At 42.3% G+C, this 20367-nt stretch overlaps 1 protein-coding gene across 1 annotated transcript in view; it reads left to right on the forward strand.

Annotated features, from left to right (window-relative positions):
* dars2 (aspartyl-tRNA synthetase 2, mitochondrial) overlaps positions 1–16768 on the forward strand; it is a 35882-nt gene extending 19114 nt beyond the window's left edge. Inside the window, exons 11-16 of the mRNA XM_079650963.1 lie at positions 4504–4698; positions 10870–11030; positions 11424–11642; positions 11745–11855; positions 11957–12032; positions 16168–16768. Coding sequence (XP_079507089.1) covers positions 4504–4698; positions 10870–11030; positions 11424–11642; positions 11745–11855; positions 11957–12032; positions 16168–16358 — 953 coding nt within the window. The 3' untranslated portion in view covers positions 16359–16768. The remainder of the gene's footprint in view (positions 1–4503; positions 4699–10869; positions 11031–11423; positions 11643–11744; positions 11856–11956; positions 12033–16167) is intronic.
* Positions 16769–20367: the final 3599 nt, after the last annotated feature.

Raw genomic sequence — 20367 nt, forward strand, 5'->3', positions numbered from 1 at the left:
GAAACTACTAATATCACGGTTGAGAAAATGCTGATCACATACCTGACACTTCAGCATAAAGAGGAGCCTGAAACCGTGTTTATTGGCAATTATGTAATACCCTCTGGCACTCCAGAATGCATCACAACAAAAATAAAAGATGTGCTATCGGGCCGTGGTGTAGCTATGGCTCGGGTCGTCGGTCTGGGAAGTGATGGAGCGAATGTGATGGTGGGTCGAAAGGACGGAGTTGCACAAAAGATGCGGTGAATGACTTTCCCTAACTCGTAAACATTCACTGTGGTGCGCACAGAACGGCACTGGCTGCGCGCGATGTCTCCAAGGCTGTGTGTGAAATAAGTGCATATGTTACGACTATTAATAACATATACACATACTACAAGAATTCCCCCATTCGAACACACAGACTAAATCAGGGGTCTCAGACTCAATTTACCTGGGGGCCGCTGGACGTAGGGTCTGGGCAAGTCTGGGCCGCTTCAAGTATTCCGCAAAACATTTATTAAAAAATACAACATTAACAGTTCTTCAACATCTTCTTAATATGAACTGTTCTTCACAACATAACTATGTACGGTTGCTCTTTCTTGCCTACTCCTTGCTGGTAGAGACCTGGCAGCGCTTCCTCTCACACAGCTGAGCCACATTTGGTTTGAGGGAGGAAGCAGTTGAAACCCTCAGTATGGCTTGAAGATGTGCATCAGTAAGTCTGGACCTGTACTTTGACTTATTGAAGTTCATGGTGGAGAAGAGCTGTTCACACATATATGTGCTCCCAAAAAGGCACATGGTCCGCTTGAACATCCTGGAAATCTCAGGGAAGGAGGGGGGCAATTCTCTCATGAACTGTCCAAGCTTGTCTGCTTTCCCATTCACTTCCCTGAACTTGGCTTTGAGCTCAGAATTGCACTGCATGTCGATGAGCTCCATTTGAAGCACACCAGGGGCATTTTCCACATCAAAGGAGAAGGGGTCTGCAAACATTTGGAAAGTGGCTCTGTGTGTCTTGAAGTCTGCAAACCGCTGATCGAATTCCTCCTGTAGCTTCACAATGGCATCAATATACTTCTCACCACTGAATGCTGTGCCCCTGTCCATGAGAGCCTTGCATGCTGGGAAATGGCAGAGGTTTTTCTGAGGGAGCTGGGCTTTCCATAAGATCAGTTTTGTAGAGAATGCTCTGACATTGTCATATGCTGCACTAACAAGCTGGCCCTGGCCCTGCAACTTCTTATTCAGAGCATTCAGCTCCTGCGTGATGTCAACAAGAAAAGCTAAGTCCATGAGCCATTTGGGATCACTCAGCTCGGGAACAGCCATCTCACCCTTCTCCAGCATGAATACTTTCAGTTCTGTTCTCAACTCACAAAACCTATTCAGGACGTTTCCCCTGCTGAGCCAACGTACCTCTGTGAAGTAGAGCACATCCTCATATTCTGACTCAATTTCCTCCAAAAAAGCACGGAACTGGCGGTGCTTTAAGCCCCTGGATCTGATATGGTTGATGCATTTCACAACGACAGACATCACATTGTCAAACTTCAAGCATTTGCTGCAAAGGGCCTGCTGATGGATAATGCAGTGCAGAGCAATAGCCTCCTCCACACCCTCCTCCTCCAGTTTTCTTTGAACAAGTGCCACCAGCCCGTTTTTTCTCCCTGTCATTGATGGCGCTCCGTCAGTCGTAATTCCAACAAACCTCTTCCATGGCAGACCGATATCCGCAATGGCATCACACAGTTGCTGAAATATCTCCTGAGCGGTGGTCTGGCCATGCATTGGTTTCACTGTAAGCAACTCTTCTGTCACTTCAAAATTGTCATCAACACCACGGACATACATTGCGAGCTGAGCGGTGTCAGTGATGTCTGTGCTCTCATCAAGAGCCACAGAGTATGCACGGAAAAGTTTGGCTTTGTCGCACAGCTGATCATATATGTCACTTGATAAGTCAGAAATGCGCTCTGCCACTGTGTTAGCTGACAGGCTGATGTTGTTGAACTGACCCTTCTTTTCCGGACAGACTATACTTGCAGCCTGCAACATGCATTTTTTTACAAACTCGCCTTCCGTAAACGGCTTTCCCACCCTAACAATCATCTCACTCACCACATAGCTAGCTTCGACTGCTAAATCAGCCTCATTGCTTCCTTTCTTGAAGAGATTTAGTTGCTTCCATAGAATTTTTTTTTAGCTCTGACTTTTTTCTCTCTCTCATCTCCCAGGTATTTTGCATACTCTGCATGTTTAGTTGAGTAGTGACGTTTGACGTTATACTCTTTGTATACAGCGATTTTCTCTGTGCATATAAGGCACGCTGCGTTTCCCCTGTACTCAACAAAAAAATATTCAGTCTCCCACTTTTCTTTTCCCTGAAAGTTTTGATGAAGACATGGCGATATATTTTGCTTCCACTCTGTCACTTTTGGATCACTCTGGATTGATTCCGCTGCGCGCATTTGATTGACGTGTGGCGGAGTTCCCTCGGAGGGGGGAGGGGCGAGGGAACTCCGCGCAGCAGTTCCCTGCCAGCAGCAGCAGCAGCAGCGGGAAAAATAAAATTGAAATATAAAGCGCAAACGTAAACGCGCGGGCCAGATTAACACTATTACATGATATCAACAAAGGGGCCATGAGAAAACCCACGGGCCACGTCTGGCCTGTCTGAGACCCCTGGACTAAATGAACTCCAAAACGAAATGGAGGAACACGACCTGCTGAGCCTAAAACAAACATCAGCTACACGCTGGCTGCCGCTGGAGAGGGCAGTTAAGGGCATACAGTGGGGCAAAAAAGTATTTAGTCAGCCACCAATTGTGTAAGTTCCCCCACTTAAAAAGATGAGAGGCCTGTAATTTTCATCCTAGGTAGACTTCAACTATGAGAGACAGAATGGGGGGGAAAGAATCCAGGAAATCACATTGTAGGATTTTTAATGAATTCATTGGTAAATTCCTCGGTAAAATAAGTATTTGGTCACCTCCAAACTTTCTTCTTTAAGAGCCTCCTCTGTCCTCCACACTGTCCTCCACTTGTCAACTGTATTAATGGCACCTGTTTGAACTCGTTATCAGTATAAAAGACACCTGTCCACAACCTCAAACAGTCACACTCCAAACTCCACTATGGCCAAGACCAAAGAGCTGTCAAAGGACCCCAGAAACAAAATTGTAGACCTGCACCAGGCTGGGAAGACTGAATCTGCAATAGGTAAGCAGCTTGGTGTGAAGAAATCAACTGTGGGAGAAATTATTAGAAAATGGAAGACATACAAGACCACTGATAATCTCCCTCGATCTGGGGCTCCACGCAAGATCTCACCCGTGGGGTCAAAATGATCACAAGAACGGTGAGCAAAAATCCCAGAACCACATGGGGGGACCTAGTCAATGAACTGCAGAGAGCTGGGACCAAAGTATCAAAGGCTACCATCTGTAACACACTACGCCGCCAGGGACTCATATCCTGCAGTGCCAGACGTGTCCCCCTGCTTAAGCCAGTACATGTCCAGGCCCGTCTGAAGTTTGCTAGAGAGCATTTAGAGGATTGGGAGAATGTCACATGGTCAGATGAAACCAAAATAGAACTTTTTTGTAAAAACTCAACTAGACGTGTTTGGAGGAGAAAGAATGCTGAGTTGCATCCAAAGAACACCATACCTACTGTGAAACATGGGGGTGGAAACATCATGCTTTGGGGCTGTTTTTCTGCAAAGGGACCAGGACGACTGATCCGTTTAAAGGAAAGAATGAATGGGGCCATATATCGTGAGATTTTGAGTGACAACCTCCTTCCATCAGCAAGGGCATTGAAGATGAAACGTGGCTGGGTCTTTCAGCATGACAATGATCCCAAACAAACCGCCCAGGCAACGAAGGAGTGGCTTCGTAAGAAGCATTTCAAGGTCCTGGAGTGGCCTAGCCAGTCTCCAGATATCAACCCCATAGAAAATCTTTGGAGGGAGTTGAAAGTCCGTGTTGCCCAGCGACAGCCCCAAAACATCACTGCTCTAGAGGAGATCTGCATGGAGGAATGAGCCAAAATACCAGCAACAGTGTGTGAAAACTTTGTGAAGACTTGCAGAAAACGTTTGACCTCTTTCATTGCCAACAAAGGGTATATAACAAAGTATTGACCAAATACTTATTTTCCACCATAATTTGCAAATAAATTCTTTTTTTCTCATTTTGTCTCTCATAGTCGAGGTATACCTAGGATGAAAATTACAGGCCTCTCTCAACTTTTTAAGTGGGAGAACTTGCAAAATTGGTGGCTGACTAAATACTTTTTTGCCCCACTGTACGTGCCAACTGGGTTACTCTGGTGTTGGAGTTTCAGGAGGAGGAAGCGGACAAAGACTGTCCGGTCGCTAAGGGGATTAGAAAGCGCCTCCAAATGCTCATGTTCCCTGCCTTGACTCACCTGCTGACTGACGTCTTGGCCGTGGTGAACCGCATGAACCTCACATTCCAAAAAGAAGATGTCAACATCTCCTCCATCCAGCCCGTCGTGAACATGACGTGACCCTTGCCAGCCTCGAGGACTTGATGAATGGGCCAGGTGAGGCGGAGACGAAATTTAACGAGGCTTTACAAGACGGCAAGTTCTGTGGCATCACGCTCACGCAGGCAGATGCGCAGACCTTTTCATGTGTGCGCACAGACTACATCACGGAGGTTACTAAATCCTTCGGAGCATGTACAGATGGAGCGATTCATTTCGGACAGTTTGAAACGCGAGGGCCGTGATTGGTACGTGATCTGCCCTCGCTCAAGGGAAAACCTCCAGCTTGACTTGAGACCGCCCCTGTGATAGATAAATGTAATTTATAATGAAGCCAGCTGCAATGGATCATTGATCCACCAGGGGGTGCAGTGGGGTTCCACACTGGAGCTCATGTGAAATAAAGTCAGATACAGTACGCTGGATGTACAGCGGAACTTTGTTAAGATCCATATGTCACGGATATCATACTATTTTGCTAAATAAGAGACATGTAATCATTTACAAAACATCACCATGTTGTTATTAAACAAAATAATTTTGTTATTCGAAAAAAACGAACGGGAGGAAATGCAGCCCGGCTCTCGATTTTTAATCCTAATTTAATCATCATCTTCACCACGATCATTTATGTTTATGTTCACCGAATTGACATGAAATCACTGACACATATTAATATACTGTATTCAACTTCATTAAAACGTTATTAACGTGCCTAAACTCAGTAATTCACCAAAAATATGTATATTTTAATGGAGTTTCGTCGGCCGATCAGGATCCCAAAGTGTAGCGGAGGGATCCTCATCTGGATGAAGGGTGTTATTTTCGCCATAAAGAACAAGTCGCTGCAAATTATCCCGCTTATTACATGGCTACATTCTCAACAAAGTAACGACATGACTCCAAATATTAATTGAAATGCTTTTATGGATTTAGAAAATGTTTTTATTGATTTAAAAAATAGTTGTATGTATTGATTTAAATTGACATGCATCCGCTAAGAAAAATAGTCCGTTGTTACAGTTTTTTAAACAGTCTGAATGAAACGGCAGCTCTCAGCTGTGTATTTACACAACTAATGGCCCATCAACCACAGCTCTCTCCCCCCCTCCCCCCCTGATCTTTCTTCTCCAGCAGCTAAATTAACAGTAGGTTACTCTGAGTGACCATAGACTGTATGTGACAAGCTTACAGTTAGTGACGTAACAACACCATAAAAGCTGGTGGGTTGAAAGCAATACGGGAGGTAAAAATAACTAGAATAATTGTGACTTATTTATTGTGGCTTTTATGTTTTTAAGTATAACATTTTATGTAATTCAGGCTTATAGTTCACCCTTCTCTAAAAGCCTTCAACAATGACAATATTCATTGTAATTTAATAAATCCTTCCAACACACATTGTAAAAAATAGCCTACTGTAAGTTAAGAAATCATTTCAATATGTACATCTTCTGATGTAACAACAATAACATTATAAATAGTAACATAGCTGAACATGGTATTGCACATTTAGCTTTGAGTGTTACTGACCTGAGATGTTTTTATTACATGAATTAAGGTGACTGAGGCTTTTTAACATACAGGGATGCAAACTCATCAGGTATGAAAAAGGTGACAAGGATCCAAGCCCCCGGCTCCCCCACCCCACGGAATGACAGAGGATTTTAGCAGTCAGAACAACTAAAGCAGCAGTGTTAATAATAACAGAAACGCCAAAGAGTCACATAATAGAAATATATAAAAGCATTTATTTCAAATTGAGGAGCAGTCAGTTTATAATTTTGGCAGCACTGTTGAGCATTTTGAAAATGTATTTTCAGGCCTCTGTGCAAGGCTTAAGTCTTTTTATCTTTATAGCCACATGGTGTAAAGTAACTAAGTTCATAAACTCAACAAGTACTATACTTGGGCACAATTTTGAGATACTTGTACTTTATTTAAGTATTTCAATGTTTTGCTACTTTGTTCTTCTACTCCACTACAGTTCAGAGGTACATGGTGTACTTTGACTCCACAACATGTATTTTATACCTTTAGTTACTTCACATATCTGGATTAATTAAGTGAAATATAATCAAGTGTTAAATCAGACTTTAGTTCCACCTGGAGTAAATCCACAAGCTACCCTGCAGTATACAAAGTCATTCAAACTAGCTGCACCTTTACCAACTTTGAGAACACTTTCATGATCAATCATTATAAAACATATATCTATTATTCTGAAATGGACCAATCTGCACAATGACTACTTTTACTGTCGCTACTTTCACTATATTTTGATGATAATACTTTTCTACTTTTACTTGAGGAACATTTTGAATGCAGGACTTTTACTGTAACAGAGTATTCCTACACTCTGGGACTATTACTTTTACTCAAGTACAAGATCTGAGTACTTCTACTTTTACTCAAGTACAATATATATACTTATACCACCTCTGTTTATAGCCTATGAAAAAAACTATTAGAAATAGAAGGCTAAAGCTAACGTTAGCAGATAGTGACAATGTATGCTAGCTAGCTAGCTCAACGATTCCTTAAATAATATTGCCACAGAAAAACTTTTCAGTTCACATCACGCTCTGCCGCTCCGACAGGGAGCTCTGCTCTGAACACCTGAACGGCCCGTTCTAACAGCTGTTCACCAGCGGTCCAGTCTGTGCCACAGTGACTCCGGACGCACAGTTAATATTAACGAACGCACCCGTAGGTAATGTAGCTGCTGAAGCTAGACCATAATCTCGGAGCAGCAGAGCCTTATTATACATCCATGAGCAGAGCCGACAGGCAGGAAGACTCGAGCACACAGCTCGTACTTCATTATAATATATAAAAAAAGAACACCATGCGTGTCATGATGGCACATAACAGCTCACGGCCGCAGATTACTCCGGGTCCCAGGCCCCCCATACCCCAAAAATATTTGTATTGCAGATCTACATGAATCACACAAACGACTTATTTTGGATTCAAAACGGCGAATTTTGCCGAAAGGTGACAAGTTTGCATCACTGAACATAGACAGAGCACAACTGAAACATAACATCTGAAACGATGTAACAACATAATACACTTGTGGGGATGCTTGGGATGTGAGGAGTGAAGGACACGGCTTAGAACGGGCGTGTCGCCTGGCAGGACAGGAGAGTGTGTGCACCAGTCTGCCTTGATCTATGAATTCATGTCCGTGACACTCACTGCTGCCCACAGCTGTTTTATAGAAGGAAATTCCTTCACTTCATGAAAGTGTTTTAACCACACACACCTCTACTACACACACATGACGGGTGTTATTTTCCCCATAAGGAACAAGTCGCTGCAAATTATCCCGCTTATTACACGGCCAAATTCTCAACAAAGTAACGACATGACTCCCAATATTAATTGAAATGCTTTTATGGATTTAGAAAATGTTTTTATTGATTTAAAAAATAGTTGTATGTATTGATTTAAAAAATAGTTGTATGTATTGATTTAAATTGACATGCATCCGCTAAGAAAAATAGTCCGTTGTTACAGTTTTTTAAACAGTCTGAATGAAACGGCAGCTCTCAGCTGTGTATTTACACAACTAATGGCCCATCAACCACAGCTCTCTACCCCCCCCTCCCCCCTTGATCTTTCTTCTCCAGCAGCTAAATTAATGGTAGGTTACTCTGAGTGACAAGCTTACAGTTAGACACAACACTGTCATTGCAAGTGACCCTCAGTTAGTTGACTTTTATGTTCAACTGCTAAATTCGTTACTGATAAAAAAAAGGGCTTCTACTGTACCTAATTACCTTAACACTAGAACCGCCAGAGGTTTTTGTATAGGCCTACCTAAACCCGTCAAATCCCGCTATTAGAATGCAATTTTTAACAACATAGGGTGCTACATAACACACTTTCAGGACAAGTCAGGGACTGGGAGACTTTAATATTTTATTGAAAAAAAGTTACATTGCACACACACAACAAAACATCACACAAATTGACCCGATTGGCGGTTCTAGTATTAAATAAACTCACTAATGAATGAAACCAGTTCAATACGCATTATTCTTATTCTTATCATTCTTTATGAGCGCAGAAATAGTCTTAAAATCAGATCTGTTTTTTAAATGAAATCTGACGGCAGGCAGTTAGCTCTGATCACCTATGACAAATGCGCCGCACCTAATCGCTGGCCATTCAGCCACAGACACTGTTCGAAATGGGGGGGAGCTAGGAGGAGCTTGGCTCCCCCGAAGAGGGAGGGAGCTCCCCTGAAGGCTGACTTTGAGATAAATAGGGGGAGCCCAAAACAGTCGTGCATATTTGTGTCACACAGATTAGAAATGTTGAGTTTCTGTAAATAACAGTTCTTGAAATAAATAATAGTTATTGTTCATTACAGTTTCTGAATATTTGTTTTATATTTGTGAATATGTCTGGGTGTTGCAATCTGTATGTGGCGGCGCTGCATTCTTACTTACGTTGCTATGATTATGGCGGTGATGCCGGCGCGGTATTTGAAATGTTCATATTGATATTTTTTTAACTCTGGCTGTGTAATAAAAAAATATGGCAAAACGAAAACAGCCAAGCGTCACAGCTTTTGGATTCACAAGCAAAGAAGCGAAGGAGTCTAAAAATGACAACGTGAACGGAAAACAACTTTTAGTTGGCCGGCTGTAAGCGGCGTTAGGGTCGAGTTTGACAGCTCCACACCGAGGGAGAGGCCTGCCGATGCGGAGCCTGAAGAGGCTTCAACAACGGCCACATCCGCCGGCATAGTGACACCGTCTGTATTAGTAGAAGAGTGTTTTTATAGCAATTGATCGCATCCGCGCTGCTGCGCCAGTCAACAGAGCGTGCGTGTGACATATTTAGTAGCAGGATGTGCTCTGAAAAATAGGGCTCCCCGAAAGCAAATGGGTAATTCGAAAACTGACAGAGCTCCCTCTATACAAATCAAACTGTAGAAGGTGTGAAAGCACCTATTGTTTTAAATAATGGTCGGAATGTGACCTGTGGGCCTTCTGAATTACCGTGGGACAGCACATTCTAAACTAAAATGTTCAATCAATAAAGTAACATCTTATCTTATCTTAATAATATCTTCATATTAATAATAATAATAAATCATACAGTATGTGTCCGAAAGGGAGCAGGAGGAAGCAAACCCAAAAATATACTGCATATTAAAGCAAACGATTGTAAAGGTTAAAGTATGATCATAACAAATAAAGAAGTGTAATGTAAACATTTACATTATAATTATGATTATTTAATATATAAAGACTATATATTGTTGAATTACAAGATTAGATATACTTTAGTTGATCTAAAATATTGATGTGTTCAAATGCTCTTCAAAACACAACTGAAAGTCCATGAAACTTGTCTTTCTGTATTTGTGAATGAAGCGCCATCTCCTGGTTAAAACCTGAAATTGAAAATCTGGCAACGCCCTCTTGGAAAATAGTGGGAGGGCTTAACATTCCTCTATACTGGTCTTTGGCTGGTGGTAGGCAGGAAGCTGTAAGCTGGAGTCCGAAATTCAGTGCTCCATCTGTAGGCATCATCGCTGACCTTGACACCGTGATCAATGGAAGCGCGTCTCTTTAGTAACGCGCGCAACTGAAAGTCTGACAGGGTGTTCAGCATGGTGAGAAAGATAGTCACAGAAAACAGAACAAGAATGGACAACTCGACCCTCTGCTCACTCCTTTCCTGTAAAATAAAGATCCAGCCCACACATATGCTCCATCAAGGATGGTGCTACAGGCCGCAAGGCAGTGCACTTACAACTACAATATAAGCATGTTAATGTTAACCGCCCGCTGTGGTTTTGAAATGCTCCCGATTTCTGAGGTCTCAAGGTTGGCAAGTATGGTGCTGTATCAGAAACAATGCGCTACGTGTTTTGGAAGTAATATGGTCTGTGTTTAAATTAGCAAGCATCGCTAACTCTCAGAGCTAACGCTGTACTGGAAAGAGTATGTGTGAAAAAGGATATAAAAAGGTACTCACCTTGTGGTAAACCCGTGTGAGAGAGAAAGCGTTTGAGCTCCATACTGTTTCACAAATAATGCTTGATGTGGGTTGGAACATAATATGGAGTTTAATCATGGCAGCGTTTAGCTGAGTTTCTGGGGCATGGCCAGCAGCAGCTCCAAAGGGGCGTGGCCAGCAGCAGCTCGGTTACATTTAAAGGGCCAGACCCAGAATCAGCACTTTAGTAACAGGGCTGAAATAGAGGGGTATGAGGCATGCTACAATGGGTGATCTGTTTGGTATTTTAAGCAAAACACTTCAGAGACATGTTTTGTATAGATATGGCCCTATAATATATTGTTCAAATATAGCATAATAGGTGATCTTTAATTTGTGTGTGTTTGTCCCAGGAGCTGAGCGTGGTGCTGGTCAGAGCAGACGGGACGCTGAATTCTCCTCTGAAGAAGCTGCTGTCTGCCTCGGCTACAGAGGAGCTGCTGCAGGGGAGCGGAGCCCAGCCAGGGGACCTGCTGCTGCTGGCAGCCGGGGCCCAGAACACTGTGGTACGACACTCCCTGACAAGGGCGGGAAGTAACTATGTAAATGTACTCAAGTACTGTACTCAAGTACAATTATGAGGTACATTTTGGAAGACACTATTGTACTTTTTACTCCACTACATTAATTTGACAGCTTTTAGTTACTAGTTATTTTTTAGATTTAGATTATTAGCTAATTAAAAATCTAAATCAAATATAAAATCAATTATAAAATAAACTATACAATACGTATCATTTATACAGTTTATTTGAATGCTGACACTTTGGACTTTTACAAATTATTTTTGCTACTTCTACCACTGGATAACACTGACTATAAAGTGAGTACAGGTTAATTTCTCTTCCATCCTAAGCTTCGTCTTTCCTCTGTCTTACTGCACCCCCTCTCTGTCTCAGCGCCCTCTGCTGGGTAAACTTCGTATGCAGTGTGCAGAGGTCCTGGAGTCTCGTGGCATGTCAGTCCGAGACCCCTCAGCATTCCACTTCCTGTGGGTTGTGGACTTCCCTCTCTTCTTGCCCAAAGAGGAGGATCCGGATAAGCTGGAGTCAGCCCATCATCCGTTTACTGCTCCGCTTCCAGAGGACATACACCTCCTCTACACAGAGCCACAGAAGGTAGTCACTAAGGAACAAGGTTTAATCTTCATTTCTTTTTTTAATTAAGTAATATTCATATGTCATGTGAGGTGCATCAAGGCTTATGTGCTGTCCTCTCAGGTGCGCGGTCAGCACTATGACCTGGTGTTGAACGGCTGTGAGATCGGAGGAGGCTCCATCCGCATCCACAAGGCCTCAGAGCAGCTTCATGTCCTGAAAAGTATCCTCCAGGTCAGTCATTGTCCATATATCTTAACAGTGTTCGGACTACCTGTGGAAATGGGTTGAATGAACTCCTCATCATAACAGTTGTATGAATGTGTCTTCTGCAGGAGGACCCCCGTCTCCTCTCTCACCTGTTGGAGGCTCTGGACTCAGGAGCACCACCACATGGAGGCATTGCTTTGGGTGAGTTAACTCTGCGTTTAACAGCATCAATAAGCAATAATAAGCAATAATTGAGGTTAAGGGTATATCCAAAGTTCATTGTTGTAAGGCCACTTCTACAAGATGAAGTTGAGCTCTGACTCCAAATAGCTGAAATGAAGACAATGTAGTCACAGGTGATTCATGAGGGTTTATTGAATAACAGCTTCCAACTCCATATGTCTCTTAGCGATCCACTTCCGACTTAAAGACTCTTTCATCTGGAGATAGTAAATTAAACTCAAGAACCATTACACTATCGGGCGTGCGGTCGTTTCACGCTTGCAGACTTCCACTGTTGTTGCGACATTTTTAACTATTGGACCTGCCCATTATAGTTTGCTTTACGGCATAAAACTAGGTCATAAACAATAATAAACATACTCATTTGCATAGTCCAGAAATGTGGATATATAAAAACTATTAAAATTAGTATAACTCATGATGTGTGTGGATATCATTTTAGTTCATTATAGAAACTCATAACCTTTTTGTGATTTATTTTATAATGTCACTTTTCATGACAGCTGTGTTTTCATTACATGCCTCTCTTCTGCTAACTAGTTCAACAACTGCTAGTAAATGTAACTAGTTAGCGCTTGTAAGCTGGAACAGCAACAGTGATAAAGATATTCTCCTGCTTTACTGTAAATACAGACAGTACTTGACTGCAGTAACTAAATCTCTTTTACATTTGGCTTGTCAAGGCTGCACATGCAGTCCTTCTACTGTCCTTAGCCGACGTACAAGCTAGACTGACTTGTGAGCTTATATTATTACCAAGCATCAAAGTGAAGACCAGTGTTAGCAGTTTAAGCTAGCTCCTGTTGGCTTGGGCCACCACAGAGACAGAAAAATTGTGAGCAGCTAGATAGTTGAATAAAAATGACTAAAGCATTGTTGTTAATATAGCTATGAGCCATGGGTGGCTGAACTGAAGTAAAAGTACTTATACTACAAAAATTGTGAAAAACAAACAAAAGTACTGCATTGAGAAAAGTACTGGAACAGGAAAATGTACTTACGTATTAAATCAAAATAATAAATGCAGCAAATCTTCACTTTTGAGAAGCTGAAACTTTTTTTGACAAAAAGACAACATCAACCCACTTATTTTTTCAGGTGCTTAAATAATGTTGGATGGCATCATATTACACAAGTTCCTCCTAAGTGTTGGGAATAAAAAAAAACTGAATTTATAAAGGACCTAGTAACTAAATGTCTAAAATAAATTTAATAAAGTAAAAATTACCTTATTTCCCTTTAAATTGTAGTGAAGTTGAAGTATGAAGAGGCAAATGAAAAGAAAATACTACAAAAAGAAATGTTTACTTAAGTACAGTACTTGAGTAAATGTACTTTGTTACTTACCAGCACCGAACACATCTAATTCAAAAAAAAAAAATTGAATTTGCGATTTAACTATGGACAATCATGCGATTAATCGCGATTAAATATTTTAATCGACTGACAGCCCTAATTTTTATATATATGTAATTATATATTCCCTGGCCTGGGAACCACTGCGCTAGACAACAGTGGAGGGTTCGAGACACAACCGTGTTTGCCGGGTGCGCCGCGGCGGAGGTGGGGAGGTTCCAGCCGGCCCCACAGCGGGACCCGTGGTGGGACCCCTGAGTCAGACGGTGCGTCTTGGTCACGCTTCATATCGGCCGGCCCGGGAAGGAATATATATATATATATATATATATATATATATATATTATATAAAAATTAGGGCTGTCAGTCGATTAAAATATTTAATTGCGATTAATTGCATGATTGTCCATAGTTAATCGCGATGAATCGCAAATTAATCACACATTTTGTATCTGTTCTAAATGTTCCTTAGAGGGATATTTTTCAAGTTTTTAATACTCTTATCAACATATGAGTGGAATGCTTTATGCAAATGTTTGTTTATTATCATTTGAACAATGACAAATATTCTCAGAATGTGTGTGTGTGTGTGTGGGTGTGGTCGGCGAAACGCCGCTCCTCTGTTTTAATAACTGTCAAAGCATGAGACCGAAGTTCAATAGTCTCCGGTGAGTCTTTCTTAAATCCTCCTCTAATTTCGCTTTTTGGACTTCATACAAGTTGTGTATTTTCGACAGTGTTGGCTCTGGAAGGCAATTCATAAGTGCAGCCGTTGCATGCGACCCGAATTATATCACGCAGCCCCTCCTCCTCCTCCTCCACAATGTTAATTGGCCTGCAAGCTGTCGCCACCCATTTTGCGATCTTTGTTGAAGGTTTGCTGCTCGTAGACTTGTCCAGGCGTCTCCCCCGCACACTATCAAGTGTGGTTTGCTGCAAGCGGGCGGCAGGAGCGGGGCTGTCGGCATCAGCAGTGTGCTTGGATTGTATAGATGGTATTTTAAACTTGATGCGCTCTGAAACTACGGGGAGGCCGAGGACAAAAAATGCACATGTGTTAATCGCGTTAAAATAATTAGCGATGTTAACGCTTTATTAACGCTTTAACTTGACAGCCCTAATAAAAATAGGGACACCTTGTATTGTTTACTCTCAGTACAGCACCACTTTCCGAACAGGAAATGCACGCTAATACAAAATAAAATCGCACTGACACTTATTATATCTATATATAGATATATATTTATATATATAAATAACGACATCTTGTATTTTAGTTACACCCGCTAGACCGGGGGTTCCCAACCTTTTCCCCCAAGAGCCCCCCCAAATGACTCCTGTTGGAAGTATCCCCCCATACACACACACAAAGGGGGGGGGGGGGGGGGGTAAACTGTGGTAAATAAAGTTTAAAAGTCTCAAAGTGCTACAACTACTGTCACAAACTGGATGAATGTGAAGTTTTTTGTTAAAGGACGATGAAAGCGTAATTTAAGGAGCACTATTGGAGTGACTTTGATGGTTATTGGACTCAGGATTAATTCATTTGGATGCCCGCTGTATGAAGAAATTAAAGGACGGCGCAAGTGGAAACAATTCACAAAGGGATTAAACTGTTTATGCTCAAACATGCTCAAAGTAAGCCTGATTTTGCCGATGTGCTTATGTGGATTCAAAAGTCGTAAATAATCTACCAAATGGAGGAGACCGATCTGATCAGAGGAACTGTGACAAATAATCCAACTGAAACCGGCATGGACAATGACTATTTTTAAAAATGCGCTTATCCAGAAAAGCATTCTACACTTCTGTCTTTTTATGTCTTTAATAGCTACTAACTTGATTTTTTATTAAAACTAATTAATCAATTATTTTTTATATTTTATTGTAATGTAGAGACAAGGATTTTAGTGACAATCATGTATTGCGTTACAATTACAGATGTAGCGATTCATTTCAGACAGTTTGAAACGCGAGGGCCGTGATTGGTACATGATCTGCCCTCGCTCAAGGGAAAACCTCCAGCTTGACTTGAGACCGCCTCCGTGATAGATAAATGTAATTATAATGAAGCCAGCTGCGATGGATCATTGATCCACCAGGGGGTACAGTGGGGTTCCACACTAGGCCGAAAAATGCAACAAAAATTGTCAAAATCCGTTAATATATGGATGAGTGGGGGGGGGGGGGAAATAGCTGTACACAGGCCGTGGGGGGAAATCCGAGACCGGGCAGTGTCCCCGGTAGAAGGAACCGGGGGAAAGTTATTTATAAGTTATAAAACCGGGGGAAAGTGAAAAAAAGTGTCCGAAAATAGGCACTAGTGAGGCGGGCAGAGTCCCCTGTCAACTCCCGTTACATTCCTCCATGGTGTCATTTGAGCGAAAAATGGTTAAGTCAGTTTTTACGAGAACCAGGCTGGGGGGGTCAAAAGGGCTTGACCAAGGCCAACCCAAAGTGCATGGTGAGCGGACTCATCACCTCCGTGATGAGTCTCCATTGTGATTTGAAAACTTCCATCAGACGAGTCCTTCGGGGGGGCGGGGAAAAAAACGTGTTCGTCAGAATCGTCACTTCCTGTACTGAGAGTGGAGGTGTCCTGACAGTAGAGCCTACACCGGAACTGTCCTGAGAGTGGAGGCCTGCAGGCAGACCCCTCTGCACAAAAATGCACAAATCATAAGCTAAAAGGTAAAATCTGTGAAACATTTATTAACTTGTCTCCATGCTTTTCTAGGTTTGGACCGACTGGTTTCCATTATGGTCGGGGCTCACAGCATCCGTGACGTCATTGCCTTCCCCAAGTCATTTCGGGGTCACGACCTGATGAGCTTCGCCCCTGACTTTGTTTCTGAGGAGGAGCTGAAGTCTTACCACATCTCTGTCAATTGGCCAGCAGAGCAAGAAGGAAGGGAAGAAGGGAAGTGAGGAGGTACAGAATGAAGAGACATCAGAAGACGAAGACCCTGCTAGATCTTTGTAACCCACAAAACAGAAGAAAGACATGTGAGGACAACGAGACGGAGATCAGCAGACATCCAGCAGGAAGTGTTGAGAGTGAAGTCTGTAAAGAGCTCTACCTGAGGAGGAACTGAGAACATGAGGAGGAAAGGACAAAATACTTTGGCTCCACTCTCTACTGTTATTTTGAAAGAGAAAAAGGGATTGGATTGGCCACAGGATACATTATGAAACATACTGAGTCAACTGAAAATAAAATGTATTGCCAAGTCCCACCGACTGCAACAATTTATTTGAATAATCCATAAACTTATCAACAGAATTTTTTTTGTCAATTTTTGTATTGCTTGAAAAGTTAAAAGCCGAAAATCACCATGTTCTTGTTTCTTCTATGTTTTTTTTTACTGTTATGGTTCTGGAAAACAAAACAATTTGAGATATCAGCCAACTTTTATGAACTGGGATGGACCTTTTTTTCTAGGTGTTGATATTTTATAGACATAATGATCAATCGCATATCATAATAACTAACAATTGAGGTTGGACCAGACTGACTTGTTGGTATACATATTGAACATTACATGTTACTTATTAGACACTTTTATGTGAAGTGTCTTGCCCGAGGACACTGCGACATTCTGACTGCAGTGGGTGTCAAGGTGGAATTGAAATGGTGCTCGACCGTTCTGAAGATGAGCGCACTTAAGCAACAACCGCCCGTATGAACATCTGTGATGATGTTGTTTTTCTCTGTTTTGATCTACTGACTCCAAAGAGTTCGCTACCTTGTGGTTTTACCCATAGACTGTAGGCATATAAATGGACGTAGTGTCCGTCAGAAGCCCTCAGTAGGCGAGGTCGGCCGCTGCCGCCTCGACAGTGACGTCAGAGTCTAACTCCCGCCTGCTCGAGCCTGATCCAAATAAGGGCAAAGAGGCCGAGCCCCTAAAAAAGGGGTGTGTTATAAAAAAATTCAATCCCCAATCCATGGTCATGAAGGTGGAATCTAACTATATCCAGAATATTTTGTATTGCATCCACGGTTAGAAACATGTTTATTTCTGCTGTAAAGTTGGGCATTTTAACATGGGGGTCTATGGAAATTGCTCCTTTCTGCAGCCATCCCCTATCGGCCAATAGATGAACTGCAGTTTGTGGCACTTCCTTATGGGCTTCCCGGCTCTGCCCCAGAGTTTTCTGCTTGGTTTTACCTCAATAAGAATAATACACATCAAACTTGTAAATGTATAATGCAAAGTCTTCACTCCATGTAAAACACATTCTACTTTCAGCTATAGTTAATATGAAACTTCAACGTGTTCGTCCACACGAGACCGCTCGACCCGCTGGAAACACTGTAGTACATATGCCGGGCCTGTAAGTGGCGCTGTACTTCCGCCACAAAATACACCAAAAGCAGCGAATAAGACCTCCCGAGCATGGTTGCCTGGTTGCCCTTCTGGTTATTCTCCGTGGTGGATTTAGCAACATGTTCATGTTCTCCATGTCCACTTGTTGCTGATGGTTGTGGTAGAGGAGCTGTAGATTTTTGCACTAACATCTGTAGCTTGGTCAGTAGTGTCTGGAGCACGAAAGCAACCCTGTGATCCGCCATTGTTGTTGTTGGCGAAACACATCAGCAATGACGCGGGTGACACGGAGGTGAGCAGCAGAGGTGAGGAGAGGCAGAACTATGGCGTCATCGTTATCAGGAAATGATCGTATAGGGGGTACACACGCAGCCGTTTAGCCCCCCAGAGCGTTTCGTCCGCAGATCTACCCACCTTGGGAGCCGTTATCGTTTTAGGGCTCCGTTTCTGCGGTTCCGTTACGGCCTCGTGTGGACGAACCGTCCATACGATAGAGAACTGTAGCGGATACAACCCGCTTCGTCTCCGCGTAAACGTGGCCTCAGTACAGACTTTCATATTACCTTGGGCTGGACTTGATATTTAACAAAATGCATTCCTACATGAAACTAGGACTAATGATTTCGTCCCCCATCTGGAATTGCAAAAAAAATTGCAATTGAAAAAAGCTCCTCTGTTGCTGTTTAAATAAGGATGAGCTGAAGATCATGAATTGAACACAGGTTGAAGCAGATCAGGAGGGTTAGAGATTGTTAGTTTGATGCTTAACTTTTCCTGTTTACCTTGTATTCATTACATCAACAAGAGAATTTGCTCTTGGTGGACTCTTGGTGCTTTCTTTTTATAGTATTAGTAGCTCTGCTGATGTGTATAGCATCTCAGAGAGTGCATGGGACACAATTACATTTAAATGACTTAACTCACATAAACGGGCACACATCAATATGTACAGGAAATATTTTTTCAAAAAAACTACTGTTTTCTTATCTAAAATTGTACACACCCAGCTCCTTTTCTATTTTTTTAATTGGACATACAGTATTTAACCTGTTCTACACCTGCTGAACAGTGGCGGCCGGCCCATAGGGGCGCTAGGGTCGCCGCCCCCCCTCTTCCCACATGTTTGATTGTCATACAAATTAAAAATAAATAAAAAAATATATTTAAAAATAAAATATTTTTTATTTTTAATGAACAAGGTACATATTACATAGTTGGTATCAGTAAAATGTATAATCTACAATAAAATCTCATTTAAAATTGTTTTACTATTGTTTTTCTAAAGTTGCTGATAAGTCACATGTTTCCTGCCTGGCCGCAGCGTGTATCATTACCCTCTCTCGTCCTGGCGGTAGAAAGGAGCCCTCAGCCAGAGAAGCAGCAGCCAACAAGCTGACTGTTGTTATCTGTAAACTATGCCGCCGAAACATAATTTCAGCCAATCAGCGTCGTCAGATCTGATGCTCAAAGGGCGCCCTGTCAGCGCCCTGGCCTGTGTGTCTGTGAGTTGTTTGGACTCGTATCCAAGGTGACGCTACAAAGTAGTTGAGGATGGCTGCGCCTGCAGGTGGAGACTGTGGTGCTAGTGGATCGTCGGAGCTGTAGATTAACATTTATATGCTTATTGTAGTTGTAAGGGCAATGCCTGTAGCACAATGGAGCATATGTGTGGGCTGGACCTGTATTTTACAGGAAAGGAGTGAGCAGAGGGTCGAGTTGTCGATTCTTGTTCAGTTTTCATCTTCTTCACCCTTTCAGACTTTGAGTTGCGTGCGCTGCTAAAGAGACGTGCTACCATGGAAACCAAACAATGGTGTAGCTGTATTAAAGTCAGAGTGGAAACAGATGTGAGAAAATCGGATTTTGTCAGAAATCGGGAGAAACCGGGAGAGGGCAATGAAATCGGGAGTCTCCCGCGAAAATCGGGAGGGTTGGCAAGAGACACACACACACACACACACACACACACACACACACACACACACACACACACACACACACACACACACACACACACACACACACACAATGTTCGTATTTTGTCTCCTGATTTGAAATGGGAAATTCAATCATTTGAGTGTTAAGGGTTCATTTCTCAAAAAAGTCTTCCGGGTGAGGATCCCCCCGGACCACCCTAGTATGGTTTGGTCACAGCCATTTCCATAGCCCCACCAAAAATATTTTCCACCAGCCGCCACTGCTGCTGAAGTTAATCCATAGGTTAATCCAATGTGTCTGTGTCCCTTTGAAATGATTTCTGATAATCCATAAGCAATAAACCTGCTTTTCCAACCCAGTCTCATAAATAAATGTGTAATAACTACGTTGGTCCATAACTTGGGACGTAGTATTTCTACAAAAACGCCTAAAAATTGTAGGATCCCTACGTTTTTTTTCACCATTCATTCCAATGGCTGGCGTCTATGTCACGTGATCTTCAAATTTCTCCCGGCAGAAAAAAAAACATGCCAAACTTCGTTTTATTCTCGGTGGAAAATGCCTATTTCATAGTTAGTTTGGCCATTAAAATGCGTTTTGATGTCATTTGATGCGAGAAATATGAGTTGTTATTTCAGATTATGTGTGCAGTGGATGTACATGATCTT

This window comes from Notothenia rossii (assembly GCF_949606895.1).
Source record: "Notothenia rossii genome assembly, chromosome: 9".
Taxonomy (NCBI): Eukaryota; Metazoa; Chordata; class Actinopteri; order Perciformes; family Nototheniidae; genus Notothenia; species Notothenia rossii.